Consider the following 22,697-nt stretch of genomic DNA (forward strand, 5'->3'; position numbering starts at 1 on the left):
ATTAATGAGTTAATTCGCCGTGTGAATTCAAATCAAGACAGAACCACGTTATTTTAAAAGCTTTTTTGGATGTTCTTTCATCTATATCTAATTTTTTATTTGCTCTCATATTAAAAGGCTATCATCGATGGGAGTAATCATAATAAGAGAGTTAATAATAAGTAGATTTGTCACTTAGTTTCAATTCTGCCCAAAACTTAATTTATTTAATAGTTTGTTGTTTGAACCAATATATAATTAATTTTACAAATAGTAGCCCGTAGGTGATGCTGTAAATAAGTGAATGCTTAAGATAGATTATAATGCTTTTATATTAATTAAATTAATATATTCGTGAAACATTTTTTAGATCTGCACATTCTCTTCACACTCTTCCATTTCTTCTCTCATGAACATACTTCACGAACTTCACTACTTCATAGTGCTTATCCTTTTTTAAACCAAAAAAAGAAACGGTTATCCTTTTTCGATCTTAGTTAAGCACATGTCCATAAAATTATGTATTAAATACAGCCGAAATAATATTATGTGTATTCACATTATTTAATGGAGATTTGTATTTCTTATTTTCACATTTTTTTATGCTCACTCAGCTGATTTATTTCATATTTTTATGAAGATACATTTATTGAGATATGTATATTTGATAGGTCTTAAACTTGAAGGAACACTGCTACTTCATTGTAACAAGTTTGTAGGGAATGAAGCAGGCATTTTGAAATTTCAATATTAAACCTAGTACTAACATTTATTTTAAAAAAATTTACATAGAACTTAACATAAACAATTTTTTGGTAATATCAAAACTTTGTGAAACATAGTTTATATATACAATTGTTAGTGTTGTTGTAGTTTCTGGAGTTAGTGCTATTGTGCATTTTTGCTCTTTTATGGCCGGGGGCTTATCCCTGCCCCACACTTAGCTTTAACTATACTGGAATTCATATCGTTTATTTATCGTTTAACTGACCGTTTAACTGACCGTAGGTCAGCATCTCTTCTTTTGGGTTCTGAGGTGGGCTTGAGGTTTGTTATGGCGGAGTTGGGCAGCATATCAACTTTTATGAATAATTTTAACGCTCTGGCCGTGATATATTTATTCACTGAGTCAATCCTTAGATCTCTGTACAGTAAAAGCTTTGGCGTTTATATTTTTGATTTTTTTTTTATATTATTGTTGAATTGATTGAATGAAAAGAATATATATATATAAGTTAGAAAAATCTGTTTTTTTTTGTAATAGATAAATGTTAAATTTAATTAATTGAAGACACAAAAATATATTAAGTACAAATCACTCAAATCATTTTGTATCTCTCTATCTTAATAATGTTATAATATACATATTATAACATTTTTTATTGTCGTGAAATTTTAAATTTTTAATTGGCCAATTAACATTGCCCCATTAAGAAAGTAATAAAACTTAAAATAGCTGACTGCATCTGAAACTTTAGTTTTGCCTACGAAAATGCAGGAAAACTCACTAATTTTCATAATCGGAATTTTCATAGCAAATTTAACAAATTATAGCATTTGCATAACACTTAAATTTCTGTACCAGCAAGTCTCGGTGTCCCGCTACTACTTGCATATGTTTATCTATAAACATTCCAACCTAAAAAAAGAAATATAAGGAAAAAAGTATTTAAATATTTTCAAAATATTTATTTACATAATAAAAACAGTAAATAAGTTACTTACTTCCCGCTTGAAGCCAAATATTTTGAAGTGAGCTTGATTTGGTTCCGCGTATGCATCTTGTTATAGAAGTAATTTCCAGACCACGTACTCCACATATCCACTTGAAATGGACTACGTGAACCTGTTGTTGTTGGTTTTCTCAGTTTCTTTTTTTTTTTTTGTTTTTTGTTTATTGCTACTGCCACCAAGTGCTTAAGTAACTTTTCTAAGCTGAGCTTAAACAATTTTTGTATTTTGTATTTTGTATTTTGAGTGTGTGATAAAGATCAGAGTAACTGTAGTCGTGTTAACAAGCCAAAATAAATAAAAACAAAACCAAAACCAAAAATGTATAAAAAATGGAAAAAATAAAAATTGTATCTTTTCAGCTACTTAAAGCACCGACTGCGCACAGTACTTCGTTTCATGCCTAAAAGGTTAGCAATACTTTTTGAATCTAAAGCAGCGACATAAATTGTTTACTTGCAGTTGATAAGTACCAAATATTTTCTAAATTTTTATGTTTTTATCTGATTTTTCTTTTTATGTACACAACATCTTTTGTGGTTTTGAATGATTAGTGCTTCTGCCATTAGTGTTTAGCTTATAATTTATTTTTTAAATTAACTTCTTTGCTGCAAAAGGTCATTTATCTCTGATTAGCTCTGATTGCCATGACTGAGGTTCCATTTGGGTCGAATATTTTGATATAAATAATTTAAAAAATTTCAAATTATATACATTATTAAAAGACATATGAAATATTTTATTTCAATTAATACTGTATAAAGAATTAATATTTTTGCAAGGTCACATAATTCTTATTATAACTTAAATTAGTTAAATTTTTTATTAAAAATGAGATATTATTGATTCAACCAAGCATTAAAAACAATTTATTCGTTACAGTTGTTTTGCAGCTTATGTTCCAATTTTCTAACCATAATTATATGTTTAAGAAAATAACAAAATCTTGATTTTAGACAGTCAAAGTCTATAAAAACTAAAAACATTTTTAAATATTGAAACCATCAACAGAGGTTCTCATATTTATTCCAAATTTTTTAGTGCAGTTAGCTAACACTCTTACCACTTTTTAATTTTAAATTATAGTCCTCAAAATTTTTTATATTTTTACCATATTGGTGCTGTTAGATGGCAGCTTACCTTTCATTTATATGACTTAGTGATCAAATAATAAGGTTTTTTCAAGATTTAAATTGTATACAGCTTTTAAAAAATTTATTACTTCTAAATTTATTGCTCCCCGAACTACAATAAACTTATGCCAAAATTTTTTTTTGTTTTTATAACAATCACTAAAGTTTAGAATATCAGAATGGCTATACTCATTCTCATCGTATATCGAATGAGTATTTCCCCATTGTGGTTTTTTGAGCTAAGGAAATGCCATAAGTCACACAGTATAGTATATATACCAGTATTTAGGCTATATCAAAATTCGACTACATACGTTTGAGTATGACTAAAGAATTTACTCAATAACTTATATGAATTCAATTTAGAATAAGAGTTCATATGCAGTCTAACATTTTCAATGTATGACTTAATTCCGTCAATTAATAATATAAGTATTGAGCATTTTTTATATATATTTTCATTATTGTATATATGCACACACAGATGTTTATGCCGCTTTAAACCAAATGACATTTGAGATGTTTCAACCAGCAATGAGATGACTAGCTCAGATCTATATGCTCACCTTAGATAAGTAAACTTACTTGTAATATTAATTAAAAAACCTCTTGTTAGTCAATATGACTAATTTAAACTCTACATTTGTTTAAATATAATAAAAACTGTATACTATATATATAATTATATAAGGAACTATACAGTTCAGAGATACTGACTATATTATTAGCGTACCTATGCATCACTAAGCATTAATAGCAAAAAAGAAAAACATATGTATATGGTGTAATTTCATACCTTTAAAAAAATGGAACACTTCCTAACTGTATACTGAACTCAAAGAAGTACGTCTAAGTAAGTGTGATATTAATATTGATTAATAATTTAATAAAACCTTTTACTATTTGTAACTCACAGTTCTCAATTATGATTCTTGTCACTATACAAATATGTATTTATTGACATAAATTACTTCGATCTCTCTTTTTTAAAAATGGGCTTATAGTGTCCACAGTGTCCACAATACTTATCTCAATTTAAGTAAGTTTCAAGGTTTAGAGAATTTTATTACATATATAAAAGTAACTTTTTTATTTAATAGAAACTAGTATATTTCAAAAAGAGATTTTTCGAACAGTAGCGAACTACAACAACAAAAATTAATTTTATATTATTTTAATTAATCGAATTTTTGGCTAACCATACAGCTGTTTCAAGTATTGTGAAATACCCATCATCAGTGGTCTTGCAAATAATTCTTGTGTTTTAAATTATTCGTAAATAATTTTTTGAGACTGCAAGTACCAGAATTCGAACTCGTGTCCTCCCAAAAGGACACATATCAAAAGGAAATCATAAAATCGAACGGGTCGTTGAATTTCTTTATAACATTTAAGGAGTTTGTATCCATATTGTGATTATTTTAAGTTAAGATCTAGTAACGAAAAGATTTCAACATACAATGATGTTGTGAGTGAAGTTTGAATTTATAAAAATCTGAGTTTTGATATAGTTTTCCAGCATGTTCACGATTTGGTGCTAAGTAAGCAGCTGTGAGTATGCCTAATATATATGTTATATACACTAGTAAAATCTATTAGTAGTTTCTATTAATTACTTTATTTCTACACTTAAGTGATGTTAAATGAAGAATGACATCCTCAGGGACATTAAGATTGATCCTATCAAAAAATATATAAAGGATAAAGCCCTGAAATTATTAAGGAAAACTGACAGACTTACCAACACTACGTTAACAAATCTCAAAATGGTTACAGGCTCCTCTTGGAGGTATGCAGATCTGAGGTCAATTATTGCTTAGTCTGATGAAGTGATAAACAATAATCTAGTCAAGGTGTAAAGAGGGGTTTTGAAAATACCTCGAGTTAAAAAAGAGTATAAGTACTTAAGTGCACTAGCTCAAAACAGCTTCAACATAATTGTAAATGAAATGTTTGTTTTTATTACAAATATAAGTTAAACTTTTACTAGGCAGGAAATTCCATTTACATTAATAGACGTAGTTGGGCATAAAAATTACAAAACAGCATTGCAATTTTTTATTTAAACTTAAGGCTAAAGTTTTTTATATACGAGTATTATATTTGAAATGAAATTTAACTGAAATATCTCTTCTTCATTTAATTTGATGACATTTTCATAACATTTAATCGGTTGGTATTCGCAACATAATTTCAACACTTTTGCTTGGAAGTGCAATTCTTTATAGCCAATAGGCATTTTTAGTGTCCACAGTATATTTTCTTTTGTCTTTTACATTTTTACTTTTACAGTAAAAATTCGTGAATATTGTGTTTCTCCAAAGGCACGCGTTTCTCTATTCAAGACATCTCATATGATTTTAGGTAACAAACACTCCATTCAAGTTGATCAGTTATAGAAACGATAAACCTTTTGAAGTTTTTGTTAATTTATTTTTTGACTTCAGACTGTTAATCTCTAAGATATGCAAATTGAGTAATTTAAGCTTTTGCTGCTTCTTTTTAATTTATACTTTTATGGAATTATCTGTTGAATAAAATAAGATTTATTTGCTTCTTGTCAAATAGCTTGTTTTCTCTTTTTTTTGGGACTTCAAAAAGTTGTGAACTTTTCTTTCAATGAAAGGGAGAACAAATAATTTTCAACTGTAATTTCTACACGTTTTTGGACGACTATCTTGTCCGCCAATTTGCATAATAAATTGATAGAGTCCAAAATATCTGTGTATTTTTTTTTTTTTTTGTAGTTACGATTTATTAAAACGGTATAAATTAATTATAAAAAAATCTAATTAAATAAAAGCGAAAGTTTTTCTATAGAAAATTGGTTATTAATGTGTAGTAGACAAAAAAAAAATTATTTATTTTTAATACATTATTTATTTTGCTAATTTTTTCTTTTCTTTAAATTTAAAAAATAAATGTATTTTAAGTTTGCTTTCAACGAACGCCACTGGACAAATTTTTATTGTAACGTGGGTGATAAAATAAAATTATTTAGTTGATTGAGAGCAAATAATTTGTTAAAATTTTCTCAAAACATGAATTCTTTATAATTTTTACTCAAAATTTAAATAGAAAAACGTGTAATTTTGATATATTCTAAAAATAATAAATTGAAACAGGGTGTGTCTGTAAGACATTGTAAGTCGAAAAGTATTTTGCTTTAAATCTTTGCATAGATACTTGAAGTATCATAAATTGTCACTTTCAGATATAAGAAAATGTATTGGAAATGTGTAACAATTTTGCATGCTTTATAGTTTCGTATTGAGTGCCTCTTGACCCTGTAGATAGTCCAATTTTATCAATGCGTTTAGATTTATTTTTGTTAGCGGAAGAAATGTTTTTGGCTCTTTGTTCAAATATATCAAATTAGGATTTTAGTCAATATTTTATATTAAAAATCAAAATACGCACAACATTTGTTCGAAAACTTTTCGAAACATATAGATTTTGTGAAAAAATTTAGAATAACATACATGAGGACAAGTCTTTATAGATGTGTTTAAAATTAGAGTTCTGTGAAAACTCTATTTATTGGTTTTGGTATGTAACATTTAAAAGATTTAAAAATAAAAAAGATTTTCAGAAAAACGAAAGAAAACTTTAACCCAAAAGTTTAGTAAATCTTTTCAATGACAAACAAATTTTTCGTGCTGCATTAGTTGCATTTCCGAGTTCTGAGGCACTTGATCATTTATATAGTGCACTGTAATGACAAAAATTAAAAAAAAAAACAGTTTTTGTGTACATAAAATTTTAATATATTTTATAAATTGCTTAATCTACGTAACAAACGATTAAATACACTATTTAATTTATAATGCCTTGTGAAAGATTAAAAATATTACCTGTCTTTAGTTAGAATACTATATGTTTTCTGAAATTCTGTTCAGAAAAAGTGTCAAAGAAATGTCATTAAAAATACATTAAAAAACAATAAAAATGTTAAATATTAATTACAACAATTTATTTTGAATAAATTTAAATATTGTATAATATATAGAATATATTTAAATATATCATGGCCAATAACAAATGTTCTGATTTGACTAGTTCGAAACGTAAAAAATTTCTTTCCATTGCCTTCGAGATAATATCTTGCGTAGGTTGGGAAATATTAAAAAAGTAAGTTAATTAAAACTAAAATTAAAATCAAGTGTCTACTCAACTCAAAGGCACTTCAAAGATAATAAAGAATATTCTTAACAACTAAAATGAAATTAGTACAAAATTATAAACAAAATCAATATAATCGAAATTAGTTTGGACGGCTTGTGAAGGACGTAGAAAACCATTTAAAATATTTTCATTTTGAAAATGGAAAGCAACTAAAATAAATAAGTTAACCAAACAATATTGGCTAACTTACACATAGTCCAATATTATAATATGTTATAAGAACCATAAAAAACTACGACTTTTATGGTTCTTCAACAATCAGGAGAATCGAGACTCAAAACCTTAAGAAGCTTTAGTGAAATTTAAATTTATTTCATTTCTGCGTTAAGTAAGATTAAGGAGCAAGATTGCGTCAGACTCCACATATACCACTTATGGATTCGTTGAGTTACCCTAAAGGTCTTGTTATATGACGTTTACTATTAGTGACTTTTTAATAGGTTTTTGTGATACCTGCATTCTTAAATCAAAATTTACATATATCACTTGAAACAATTAAGCCTTCTTGAGGATTATGTAAAACTTCCTATATTAATTGTGATGTTTCTTCAGTATGCTTGGAAACAAATTTTTCAAATACCCTAGTTTCTTGACAATAATTTTAAGTTTTATAATTCATCTTATTTCTTATAGCAGAGCCCGCAAAATTCGTCTATTTATATTTCAAGTCTCTTTGCATTCTTATCTTTTAGACAATCATCGGTTATTATGTATATAATGTTATATACGATTTCGATTCCAATCAAGTTTAATTTCTCTGTCTAAACAAAATCTGGTAAACACTTCAAACTTTTCTGCTAACGAAAACCGATAAACTGAAAATACTAAAAATCTATATCAGTAAGTCTCGTATTTGTTAATTTATTTTGACAACATAAAAACTTCTCTAAAATTATTATCCAAATAGATCAACAGGTACAGCAGTCCAGTGGTATGCTATATCTATTTTATTTTATTCAAATTGGTGACGAAGAATTCCAGTTACCGATATAAAGGATTCTAGCGTTCTCATAAACATTGTTTTGTATCTTCTTTTAGTCTACTTCGGTTATATCAAATCGGTTTATACTTGATTTGATTTGGCATTGAAAATTCTTTATGAATAATTATCGGCCAAATTCTTACAATATAAGCAACCCAGTTTTAATTAATCAAAAATATATTATAATAAAAACTGGTTTTTCAAAATTCTTCAGTTAATACAACAATTTTGAGAAATTTTTGGGAAGACAATTGTATATAAGGAATTTTATAGCAACTTGTTTTTGAAATATTTAAGTGTTTTAAACATTATTTCGTAAAGAAAAAAAAATTAAATATTTTGTTAAATAAATCTCAAAAATAAATTAAATTATATCGTTTTTAATGTTTTCAATTTTATGCTTTTCAAATATTTTTATTCAAAACTTATATTTAAGATTTTCAATAAATATATTAAATTGAATAAACAACTTTTTCAAATTCAAAAAAAAAGATTTAATAATAAACACATTTTTTTTTTGAAATTTTAGAGTGATGTCAATCACTGATCTACCGCCTTTACCAAAAAGTCTCAGCGGCGTTAATAAAATGCTTGGATCTGATTCCGGTTTAATTAGCGATGCCGATATTGATACGTGCTCGGAGAATAACAACAACAAAAGCAAAGTACATACAAGCCAAAAAGATGATGCCAATCTAAGTAGTAATACTAGCAATCTCCAAACGAATACAGCCAATATAAGCTTAATTAGTAAAACAAAAAGCGATGAACAAAATGAAAACAATAACGAGTCGACCTTATCGATATCACCACCAGAAACGGCCACTGGAAATACTTTAGATAAGCAATTAGCCACGCTGAGAAAGGAAATGGTAAGAATTGTTAATGAATTATTCATTTTTAACTGATATGTGAAATAACCCAGCGGGACTTTCAGCGCTGAGGGAATCGATTCCCTCAGCGCTGAATGGTAATGCCTAGCGCTGATTATTCAAAATGAAATCGCTAATTACTTTAACACGTGCAGTCATTGCGCAACGTGATCGTTCGATTCCTTTTCAACATTCTGTAATGAACATTTCAGCGCGAATGCCTCGCTTACCTTTTCGAATTTGTAAGCAACAATATCAGCGCTTACTGTTCGCTTATCATTTCGAATTGTAATGCAACATATCAGCGCTGACATGTTAGCTTACCTTTTCGAATTTGTAATGCAACATATCAGCGCTGATATGTTCGCTTAAATGTTCAATTTTACCTATGCTATTGATTTTTAAATAAAATACTATAAATTTTTTTGGATAAATTATTTTTTATATTTATGTTTTATACAATTAAAATATTAATATTTACATAAGAAAATATAACATACTTATATATATGAATATTTTTCTGGAAATTGTTACTAAAACCTTGAAGAGATTTCCAGACTCGACTCGATCACTTGTTCCGGCTTACCATCTGAACTTAAAGCATCTGTAAATACAAAAGTATGTTATTGTATACGCTAAAGTTAATTATGTACAATATACCATACCAAAAAGTGCTGCTGTCACATTCTCTAATGCTCTTAAGAACTTCTTGCCTTGGGTACCATTCTCCAAAATTCCAGGAAATTTTTCGCGTAATTGATTGTTTTTTAATAACGCGTCTCATTGATGCAGTCTATAAATAACGTAATAGATGAAAAGAAATGTATGAATTAGTAAAATTGTTACATGTGAATATATTAATAAGTTGAAATTGAAAGTAAGAAACATATATAATTAAACTTACAACTACTTCAACGGCAGTGATTTCTTCATTAAACTGAATTAAACCCTCCTCAGATTGAATTGGAAAATGTTCCAATTGAAACAGCTGACTGCATATTACCCTTGCTTTAGAATGACTGCATTCGCAGCACATTGGTCAATTAATCGTTCTTGACGCAGTAGCTTCTACATAATACAAAACAAAAATTACAATTATCATTTTAAATATATTTACTTAATTTTCCATATACTTACAGTGAGTTTATGTGAAATTACAAATTATATTTTATTTAAATTTTTGTTTTTTATTTGATTTTAAAAATTAAAAATTGTTCACTGTTCGCACTTCACTAAAATCAAAAGCAGACTAAATGTATACAATGTAGGCAAAACAAGAAATTCTTAACTCATATGCTTTTCTTCTTCATTCTTTTATAATTTCAACCCCGAAATTGCCTATGTCAAACACAAATGTCGAAAACAAAGAAAAATAAAAACGAAGAGCTATTACCTCCTCGCTTACTTTTTCAGCGCTGGCATAATGGTGCCGCTGGGAAATTGAATGAGTATAAAATGAAAACTTTAATGGGAATAGGTAAAAAGTACTCGTATACAAAGTACTATTTATAGGGCTATTGTTTATCCGGTAATTTATTTAAGCCCTAAATTGTAACTAAATAAGTATGATTCGAGAATAATTTTATATTAGAGACTTCTGTAGAATAATTTGAACCTTATCTTTTCAAAGTTCATATATATATATCCATAAAATTTTTTGCTACACACATTGAAGAAGTGATGAAACTTTGCATATCGGGTGTAATTTTCCATACCCACATTATATCATTGCTTACCCAATGCCTAAAATTTCGCACTGTTTCTCTTACCAGTCCTATTATTTTAATTTTTTCTGTATAGTCCTTCCAAAAGTTTTAAAATTGAGCACATTTTTTTTCGCCGGACTATATTGTAATATAAATTATAATTTGATGACTATTCTCTTAAAAGCATATTTGTTATACGGCCTTGCTATAAAAATTTCAGTCTAATATTATTAACACTATTAAACGGAGTACTATATATAACTAAGGACTATTAAACTTACAATGAGTTAAATGAAGGGAAAGATAGTTTTAACTTAGATATAACGATAGCTTACTAACTGAAGTAGACTATTCTGTTATATAACTCATTATTTTTAATTTGTTTAAAATTTTTATAGTTATCTAAGTTTTTTGGTAACTGCACTTTTTCTTAAAATATCCAATAGGTATTCAAAACCTTCTCTCTATTTATTCGCCATCAGGTCTCTTAACGGTTTAAAATGTCAACAAATGTGAAGATTTATTGTTGGGTTTTTTGTTTTATATTTTAAAATAATGTCCACCTTTATTATTTATGTTTTTCTTTTTTTGAGTAAAGATAAAGAGCTTTGCTTTGAGTTGTGACCTTAAACACATTTTTTTTAAGTTTTGATGAAGACATTTTATTGTTTTGGATTTTTAATTGAAAACTACAAATTTGCATATGAACAATACAACAAAATATATGGATAATTGTTTATTTTTAATAAAATCAATTTTATATATATGAAATAATAATTTTCGTGAAATAATTTCTTTCAATTCAATATATTGTTTATATCATACAAAAGGGAGTAAGTTTTTAAAAAATGAGCATTTATAACACAATTAATTTTAAATAGTTTATATATTGGGTGATATAAAAAGTTTCCACCATGTTTTGGTATATTCTTGAACCAAAATTTTTTTATTTAAAATTAATTTTAATCAAGTTTATATTGGCCATTATTATATTTGACCATTCACCATTTTTCAAATAGATTCATAATTCTATTCGTGTAAAACTTCTGTGGTGTATTGGCGAGGAACTTGACCAAGTGATTTTTATCGACTTCGATTAGCTAGTTTTTTAACCATTGAGAGAATTTTTCGTGGATGCATCAACTTCCTTAACCAGTTCCGTTAACTTCTTTCAAATCATCACAGATGTATATGGCCTGTCATTTTCATAATGGAACTTACCTACTTTGGCCAACAGCCTATTCTAGTCGCTTTTTCTTGATTGGAATAATTCGTAATAGACAATTTCTCTCCAACATCATCAAACAATATCAATATTAATATTATTTTATTTCCCATAAATCCAGGATTTGAAATCATTTGTAGAGGGTCACTGGTTTTTTATCATAATTACTTGCATTGGATATTACACAAATTTTTTCTATTTTTTATCACCCTTATCGACTTGTTACAAAAATAATTTAATTTCTTTGCGTTTTAGCAAATTGAAACGTCTTTGCGTACCATACTCTTTTCAAGTCATTTCATCATATGGTTGATATTCAATACCTACGCTATCTCCTGACAACTTTTGTGTTGGTCTTACTCCACCAACTACAAAATTTCATAGGCGTTTTAAGTGACTGGCCGATCAGAGCGACATATATCTTTGACATCGAAATTTCGGGAACAGAATTGAGCAAATTCACTCCTCCCGAATCTAACATTTACTTACAGCATCGCCACCTCTAACCTTTTTTTGACATTATTGGATTAGTCCTGCCACATATATGGATACATTCAATCCTATTTAATTTATGTATAGTATGACTTATAATTATATTGATTTCGACTAATGAGAATTGTAGTGTGTATAGATATTTTAAAAGATATGATTTTAATGGTTTAATAAAATTCTTTACTTGATATAATATATAGTTATGAACTGCTATATATTCAGATTGTTATACTTATAATATAGATGTATTATATATATTACATTTTTATAAAACATATAGAAAAAACATTTTTATAGCTCACACATATGTATGTACCTAAACCATAATCATTAATTTTAGTGCTACAACTGTAATTAAACTTTCATGAATTCTTTTAGGAATGTTAATTGAAATTGCCTATGCCTTTCATTAAAACTATGTACAAACTAAGAGGTTTTCTTACAAAGAGCCTTTCACATTTTAACTAAGAATAGAGCTTTATAACTTCAAACCATAAAATCGAAATAAAATTCTCTGCTATAGTATATTTTTAAATAAAAATCTACTTTTAAGTAATTTTATACGATAGACAAACAGCATTGAACTGTGCTTAGGTAAAGAACCTGTTGCAAATATTTACCTAAAACTCAGAAATGATTGTAAAAGTTTAAGAGTAGGTGTAGCTCTGAGTTGAACTTAAAGAAGGAGCGGTTAGCTGGGTTCAGCTTTTACGATCTGAAATCAAATGCAAAACAAATTGAGAATTAAACAAACCGCACTGGCCTTTAACGTAAAACATATTTAGCTTATCTGCTTTGAAAAATTTTAATAAAAAATAAAATTAAAATTTTGCATTGTTTGCGTAATAAAAATAAATGTAATTCTTGAATAACTTAAAATGAAAATGTTAGAATATATACTTGTAAATAATATTCTCTTATATATTCGAAAACAATCTTATATAATATATATACACATTTCGTTTCTAGTTTAGCAAAAAGGAGCAGCAAAAAAGGTCAAACTAAGATTCTTCAGTTTTCACGTCAAAATTAATAACTTATGGTGACGATGTAATTATATTTGCTAAGGTCAAAAACATCATCTCTCAGAACAGGCTCTTCTTAAACGCAACCACAAAAAAGCAACTTTCTATCTTCCTTTTCTTTACTTTTATTATGCATAACCACAATATTACAATATTCTAACCCCCTTCTTTTGATTCCCTATTTTTTAAATTAATCACAAAATTAACACTTTCCATCTCATTTCTCAGAGGAGAAGATTTAAAACATTTGCAAACCATACAAAATTCTTTGCAATGATTTTAGATGAGAGACTGAGTAAGAAGTTCAAAAGATATCCCAGAGTATATACCTTAGAAAGATCAATGTGCACATGTTAACGAACCACTAAAATAAGATAGGACCAACAGGCTATTTCATTTCATTGGACTAAACTGGAAGTTTATAGTGGAAACCTTAACGAAGTTCAACATCAAATACACTTTAAACAATGTTTGAACTTCCTCCGGTCAAACATTGCACAGTGCAGAGTATATTGTAAATTGTAAATTAATAGAAAATATTACGTATCTTTTGGCCAAACCAAATTTCTATTCCACAGTACGAATACAAATGACATCAACATAAATATCCACAAAAGAAAGTTTGGCTGGATTGGTCATACCTTACGGAAGCCTTGATTGAAATTTGTTTTCAAGCCCTTACTTATAATTCGCGAGGCAGTTAAAGAAGAGGAAGGTCTAAGCTCGCCGGACACAGATCAACACTAAACGAAATTAACAGTCAATCCAAGCACCTTGGCAGATCATACATCCATATTGTTGAGTTCAGAGAAGTGGCAATCAGAAGGCAAAGATGGAGGCAATTTGTAGATAGCCTATGCCCAGTATAGACGCAGCTTGCAATCATGTGATGTCAAGCAAGGCTTAATAATAAAAATAATATAAAAGATTAATGGAAGTTGATAATAACTAGCACATTTACTACTTCCTATGGCCGACTCTCATTTGATCAACACTGAGAGAACTGAGTAATCTACTTTACTTTAATCATGAGAGCCCTTTTTTGTTTGAAGTATAACTGAACGGATATCGGAAAGTCATTTCTCCGTCTGTTGTGGTCTTTGACCAGAGCTAAAAAAATGTTTGGTGTGATTATCTATTATGTTGAACAGCATGGACTCATTACTGCTATGTCTGCGGTTAGAAGAAATGAAATGATTGCAAGAAAATGATTGCAACCATATTAGAGGTTCTTAACAAAAATGCAACTAAAACTTTTATTTTAAAGATTGTTATAAGAATGAACCTGTTTAATCTAAATATTTCCTAATAATATAATAATACTTAACTATTAAATTAAAAACAATTTTAATATAGTTTGAAATAAAGGTAACTAAACTGTGAAAGTCATAATGACCAATAACGCATGAGTTTTAACCTCAACTCTTAAATTTTATTTTTTATAATATTTTAATATATCAGCTTCGAGCAAATTAAATTATTAATATTTTTCTTTAATGACTTTTTGCAACATAAACCTATTAATAACCTAACGGACCCTTCACTGGTTCCAAGAATTTCCAATTAAATGGATTTTATCTTATTACCTAAGAATGCTATATCTCTCTATAACATACCTATTTCTGTGTGCTGTACTTTAGGCTTTCACAAAACCACTTGTCTAACTGACTTAGTACTGAAATGTCAATTCTTGGTAATTAAAATGCAGTGAACCATCTCAGATATATATATGAAAATGTTTTCATATTTTTATTTTATCACGGAAATCTTTTAACTTTCTTGCGTAGCTAATGTAATTAGTAAAAATATTTATTATTAGTTTTTTACAATATTACAATATTGTATATGAGAGCTTGCGATTTTGTGGCTTCTCGCAACGTTTGGAATAGTTGTAAGCGAAAAATGCGCATAAGATTTAAACACAGGTAGACATAAATAAAAAATTTTTACTGAACATTAAATCTAATACGTTAATTAACTTTAGTTTGCAATATATTTTATGACACTAAAACTCATAGCTAATATTTAATATTTTTTTTTTTTCAACTGAAAAAATTGCTTTTGTTATTTATAGGATATTTCAAAACTTCCTAATTAGCACTTTCAAACTAATTTCATTTTAATATTTTACTTAACAGCATAATTTAAATAGCTCATATATTTGAGCATATAATTATGAGTTAATCTATAAATATATGCAACCGACGATTTATATAAAAAAAATTAATGAGTTTAAAACGAAAATGTGTTTATCTACAATTAAATAGAATAACCGGCATATTGTGAGTAAAAGACTGCGGAAGACTTGTATTCGTTGGTACAAGAGATACTATTAAAATATTACTTAAAACTATTACATTAGTGAGATACAAAATTACTAGGAAAAGTTTAAAGTTAAGTTAAGTACATTGGCAATATTATCAGATTAACTTCAGCACCTTTTTCCTCACTAAGTGTTTGATGACACATGAATAAAAATTAACAAAAAATAATAAACACATAATAAAAAAATTTTTAATAAAAATTATTATTATTATTTGTTACTTAAATCAATTAAAATTAAAAATAAAATTGTATTAAAATAATATGTGTAAATTATTTGAATTATTTATCAATAATTTATAGAAAGTGATTAACAGCCTGCTTTAAACAAAAGTTCAAACCTCACTGATCTGTGCGATTCACAAAAAGTATATATATAGTAAAAGTATCTACGACTTTTACTACTTACTACAAACATCTATGTGCCAAAGCAAATCAATTCTTATCTAATAGTAATTTAACTTTGCGGTTTATGATGCAAATATCGACAATAAAAAGTATTTGAACTGTAAAGTTACAATCACTTCTCCTATACAGAATAGCTGTTCATTTGTAGGTACAAACTGCAAAATAAATTTAGTAAACAAAACGGATGTATACTTACCTCTTATAGAATTTCCATTAAATTATCTACAGTTCTCTTTCACATTTTTACTGAGCCTCAGACACGTTCTTCTGCGGTTATTAATAATTTCCATTTCTTATTTCATTTGCAATTTTTTTTAAAGTTTATTATTCCACCACTGTACCGGATCTGAGTTATTAACGATTACAGAAAAACATTCAGTCTAAACAATAATTATACATCATATATTTCTTTTTGGAAGTTAAGGCCCATAAATTTCTACAAATACTAAAGTATTTTCGGCTTTTACTAAATTTTATTGCAAAAATTCTATTTTATCAATTAAATTTCTGCAAGTAATTTGGTTTGTAAACTATAAAATTATTTATGCGCATAATTTTAAGTAATTAATACATAAATATTTTAACACTTCTTAATGATTTTTAATTGAAAAAGTTATAAACATTTATTTTGACGTATGTGTATAGAGGTGAAATATATGGTACTCTTACTAATAAATTAAAATTTTCATAGCCATATTGTTTACAAAAAAAAGTACTAAAAATTGTAAATAAATATTAAAATAAATATATACATTTTTTAAAATCAATACATTTAAATATATTTTTCTTTCAAAAAAATTTTATTGCTTTGCTATTAACAATTTCACGAAAGTATCGGGTGTTTTAACTAAAATGATTATACAACTCTGAACTATTGTTGGAATGAAATATTTTTTATTATAATCTAGTAAATAATTTCATGGCATTTATTTTTTTTTTGAATATGATTTCCGGCATATGTCCGCCGCGACTATGAGTTCCGTGGTCTATTCGATCAGTCCAATTTTTGACTATTTTTGGCAGGAATATTAGCTTCCAATGCTTCAAGAGTTCTTGGTTTGTCGGCATAAATCAATGACTTAATATATCCATATTAATAGTAATCTAGGGCCGATAAATCGCACGAATAAGGGGGCCAGTTAACAGGATCAGTTCTGGAAGTAAATTGTTACCAAATTGATTTGGCAATAAATCTAATTTTAAGCGCGCTGTATGGCAAGCTCCGCCGTCTTATTGAAACCAAATATCGTCGATAATTATTGAGATCAAAATTCAGTTAGTATGGCTCTATAACGCTCGCCATTAACCGTAACGGCAGCTTCTTCTTTATTTCGAAAAAAATAATGACCGATGCCAGTATGTAAACCGCACCAAACAGTCAATTTTAATGGATGTAATTGTGACCCGTTAACGGCTTGAGGAGGATTATCTTCGCTCCAATAAGCGTATAGCTTATTGAGGTAGCCATTTAACCAGAAATGAGATTTCTCACTAAACATAATTCTTCGTCGAAGTGCTCTATGAACTTCGCGATCAGATTTATTTTATTCAAAGTAAATTACCACAATTTTGAAACGTCGATCTAGCGTTAAATAATTCATGACGAATTGCTAAATCTTACTGAACAGAAATAACATAGTTAACGATGTCGATAGTTGGCGCTAGTGCTAAAAAAACACCCTGTAGTAGAGCATTGGGTGTTGGTTAAAATTTCAGTAAAATTAATATAGAAATAATCCTAGTATAGTAGAATAATTTTGAATAAAATTAAAATAGAAGTAATCCTAGTATATTAGAACACTGCTAAAGTAGGAGATCTTTCATGAATAACATAAGTTCTCTCAACTAACGCTAACCGTACAGAAAAAACTCAGCCTTTCTAATGAAAGCTAAAATGTATATTGTTAGATATTTAAAAAAAATCATTTGGGGATATTATTTCTACTATTTCTTTCAATATTGACATAAGATTTGTTGGATAAATTATCGAAACTTTAATATTGCAAAAGATATACTAGTATTTAGTTTATGAATAAAAAAATAATGCATTTTGAATCACCGCGTGGATTTGCTTCTCGTGAGTACTTTCTCTCTTCTCAATTAATATTTGATAAAAGTCCACTTAAATCTTTAATAAAGTCTGACTTTTTATAATTAAAATATTAATTTCACTTAAAGAAAATTTTTAAAATCAAAAAATTTATTCTCAAGATATATAATCGCGTTCCGGTTCATAAGTCACGTACATTATTCATATACTCATCAAATAATTTGTAGGCAATATCAATACTATCACTACTACTACTGAAGTGGTCAATCATTATAACTGTTCTAAATAGGCATGATTTTCTGACATATCTGGGACATAACAGATACCTGACGAATTTTAATTCTTTAACAAATAACTAATTGTTTGTTGAGCTTCAGTAAACAATATTTCTCAAGTTTATATTTTTTGATATTCTTTGCTCAAGTGCTATAGATCATAAATAACAGTAATTGAACAGATCATAGATCAATTGCTAATTCATCTCACCGTTGTTGCTTTTGGTGTTACTTCATCAGATAATCGTTTGCTGAAATACAGCTAATATCAAAAACATCCTCATAGAATTTAGAAATGTACTGACTCCCAACAATCATGGCAGGTCTTTTGTACTAGTAGTCCCCCAACCCATTATTAGTTTGTATAAATATTAATAAATATTTCCTCCTTTCATAACTGATGCAAAAATTTATTCATTGCTACACGTATGTATATACTTAAGTCTCAACAAATGACTAATGTTTAGTGTGATATTTAAAAGTGTTTAACTTTCAATTAATTATGTGTTTAACACAAATTAATACAATATATTTAATGACAAAATTTGAAAAAAAATTATAATTAATTAAATACTTATAATAATTCTTTTTCTACACATTTCATTATACGCTCCTTCAAATTTCCTAAGGTTAACTATCTGCGAAATAAAAAATAATTATTATTAACTAATTAATCCATCAAAATGATTAATTATAAGAAGGTTTAGCTGTGATTATTTAGCCTTAAGACTTGTAGCGACGATTTCATTGATGATTTTGTGAATATAATAAAAGTAGTAAATGAGTTCTAATTTAATTTAGAATTTTTTATTGGGTTATATTGTAACATAAATATTAAATTTTACATTTTTGTTTTGTTGAGTCATTAGTAATAGATATTTTTCCAAATGCCGTTTCCTTAATGCCTTTTGATTATTAAAAAATATGAAATGAAATATTGTTTTTCCCACTGTTGTGTTTGTAAGATACCCGTATCTCAAACATAATCTTAACTCAGTTATCTCACATTTCAGTTATCTTATTATTATAGTTAATTACCAGTTACAGTTTTATTGCTAAGTTTCTTAAACTGATTTCGCAAAGTCCATTACTTTCCTCAAGACTCACATTTTATGTTTATTGGAGTCATAGCTCCACTAACCTTCCCAAGTCGCAACTAAGCAAACGCAAAACGATACACTCGTAACGAACGGTTGTGACCAACGAAGCGTTACAGTTCAGCTTTAGGTTCAAATTGATTCCATCAACGAATTTCGCAAAGTTTTTAATAGAATTTGCGCCCTTTATTTCTGGCCTATGACTGTCACGGTAAAAAATTAGCTCATAAGTGTTTCGTTGCTTCTTTGGTCTCGAAATGCTAATTTAGTATTAATAGTATATACCATTTAAGTTTAAGTTATAATTACTTTTTTAACATTGCAACATTTAATGGCTTTCATTTGGCTATGGTTTGCCCTATTAAACCTAAAATTAAACATGGACTGCAGTGACTATAAAACAAAATCGAAATTAATACGTATTTTTGTATTTACCATAATTGTTTTATATTTATTTGTTTATTTTTATACTGTCAGTAGATACTCAAGTAATTAGATCTTATATAGGAAACTGACCGTGAAATTAGTATAAACATTAATACTCTAATATATATAATTGTATCTTTAATTAATATTTAAATTTCAACAAATATGACTTTACTAAATAAATACAGCATTAATATATACTATACTATTGAAATAAATTGAACAAATTATTTAAGTATAATTGTTTGTATAAATTATTTGTTTAATTTAGAATAGCTTCGATATTTATATAAAGGTCTATATTACTATATTAAAATAAAAATTGGCACTAATTTACAATTTTTTATTTTATTCACATAAACCTTTTCAAAAAAAACAGAAATAAATACACATAAATTATATTAATTTAAATGATTAATTTTTTTGTAATTTAAGAACACAGTTACTAGTCTGTCAGCAAAAAAAAATTTATATTTATTTGCCTTTTATTTATTTATATTTTTGCCTATTTATATATTGGAGTTTAATTTTAGAAGAGACAAGATATTATTTTCATTCGAGTTTTTTTTTATAAAAGAAGCCTAAAAGTTCCAATTCAAAGGTCGGGAACATGATTAGACTTTAGACAAGCAATTCCCTTTCTAATTTTCCTTATTGCATTTTAATTTATATGATTTATTAGTTGTTAAACGACTTTTTTTAAATTTAGTATAAGTTTTCTGTATCTTATGAGTTTCTTCGTCAAATAAAACTAAAACTTATTATTAGTATTCCACAAAATGTGAAAATCTTTTTACTTGACCTGCATTAAATTGTGGTTTGAATGAAAGTTACTTGAATTAAAACAAAGTGATAAGGAAACATCTCATTTGTCATTTAATATCGCCCCACAAATATCTCGAGTTGTCTTTTAAGATTTTCCTCGCAACGATCGACTGCGATATGTGGCAGCTCTGCCGCAAGGTAATCCGACACGCCATGATATTAAAGTCAACAAGCGGTTAACTGAGATAATTTGTTAAACTCATTCCAGTAGCGGTTTAAAGTAAACGTTTTCATTAGACTAAAGAGAAATATATTTAAATTTTTCATAAAAAGTCTGCTTAAAACCTTTTGTTCAATTGATTCAGATATTATATAGATTACAAAAATTTTAAAATATATATAGATATATTTTATATATCTATATATCTATTTTATATATCTAAATATACATATTTCATAATAAAATAATATTTTTAAATAATTTAATATCGGCTTCAAAGCCGATACTCCCATGCACGAATATCTTACAATCAACTTAAATTATGTATACCACAATTTTAAAAAATTTCCCACACCCTTCGTATGTAATATCATCTTACAAATGTTATTGTGGTAATGATTTCAAATACCAACTTCGCTACTTAGATTTCATTTAATTCTCATAATTTTTAGATACTCAGCACAATTATTATGAACATTGCGGCATCAGTTTTTTTAATTTTTATTTTAAATTAATTTCAATATTAGTAATAATTTTTTTACTATTTTTTCAGTATGGCTTACGTCAATTGGATCTCTCCTTACTGTCTCAACTATGGGCGCTTAACGATTCCATACAGGAATTTCGCACTATAATACAAGAACAAGATCAAGAAGATTCGTTCTCACATTCTCCGTCGCCCGCATCATATGACTCAGCCTCTTCGGAAGGTGATGATGAAATGCTAGCCGCTCAACGTAGTGCTGGTGCGATACCAAAAATCATAACAACGCAACCAAAATTAAAGAAATCAAATTCCAGTAAATCTGCAAATATGGACAGAAATCGTCCCATTTCACCAACTTTCACAACTCAACTAAATTCCGCAGATACACAAACACAGGCAAACAAGGCAAATTTAAATATGCCATTTTATGCCACAGCAATACAGTCGCAATGGCAACCTCAGCAACAACAACAACAGAAGCCGCCAATACCGAAACCACTCGATTTGAAACCAGTGCCACGCATGCGCAGCGCACCGCCACCACCACCTACAGTTCGGAAAGCAGCAGCACCGCCACGCCCTACATGATATTATCTAACGGACTTCCTCGCCGGAGTCAAGATGGTCATGTGTAAAGTATTTGTTGGTGATGTAGCTGCTGCTCAGATATCTGATAATGAATGATCATTGTTGGTGCAATGCAAAGTTGGCAGCAGCAGCAGCAGCAGCTTGTCACGTGGCGGGGAATTTCGTATGCGGGCTAAGAGCTAAGGTTGACCATCCATAGTTTTAGTAAAATGCAATTTTCAATAATTTTTTAACTTATAAATGCAATAATTATATATCAAAGACATTTTACATTTATAATTCATATACACGAATATATATAATACGCGAATATGAAAAGAAAAAAATTACCTTATACAATTTTAAGAGCATTGAGTGTGATCTACAGCAATTTTAAGTTTAGTTTGTATTTCTACTAAGGCATTTCTCCAAATGTTTATATACGAGAATGTTATATCGGGCTTAGGAATATCGGTTTATTATAAAAATAGATGAAAACACTAATTAATTAATTTCTTTAAGTGCGATGCTATAAACGATTGAAACTAGATTTTATAACAAATTAAATAATTCATTTTACAATTTAAGTGTAAATATACTATATACGAATTACAGCTACTAATTATGTTATGCTTAAAATCATTATTATTAAATAATAAATAATAAAATTATACAAAACTAAGAGCTATGCTGTTTTCTTTTTGTATTTAAAGAACTTAATATATGTAATACTCACTATACTCTATAACA

General features: G+C 27.7%; 1 protein-coding gene across 1 annotated transcript; it reads left to right on the forward strand.

Annotated features, from left to right (window-relative positions):
- The first annotated feature begins 6,374 nt into the window (after positions 1-6,374).
- LOC119662971 (uncharacterized protein DDB_G0284459-like) lies at positions 6,375-22,247 on the forward strand. Its single transcript, XM_038072630.1, has 3 exons — positions 6,375-6,392; positions 8,540-8,882; positions 21,447-22,247. Exons 2-3 carry the CDS (start codon positions 8,544-8,546, stop codon positions 21,966-21,968), a joined length of 861 nt encoding a protein of 286 aa, XP_037928558.1. The 5' UTR covers positions 6,375-6,392; positions 8,540-8,543; the 3' UTR covers positions 21,969-22,247.
- Positions 22,248-22,697: the final 450 nt, after the last annotated feature.

Source organism: Teleopsis dalmanni, unplaced genomic scaffold, assembly GCF_002237135.1.
Source record: "Teleopsis dalmanni isolate 2A unplaced genomic scaffold, ASM223713v2 unscaffolded_contig_0047, whole genome shotgun sequence".
Taxonomy (NCBI): Eukaryota; Metazoa; Arthropoda; class Insecta; order Diptera; family Diopsidae; genus Teleopsis; species Teleopsis dalmanni.

Coding starts and splice junctions, on each gene's coding strand:
- LOC119662971 (XM_038072630.1), top strand. CDS start 8,544: ATGTCAATCACTGATCTACCGCCTTTACCAAAAAGTCTCAGCGGCGTT. Junction 8,883..21,446: donor CCACGCTGAGAAAGGAAATG/GTAAGAATTGTT, acceptor CTATTTTTTCAG/TATGGCTTACGTCAATTGGA.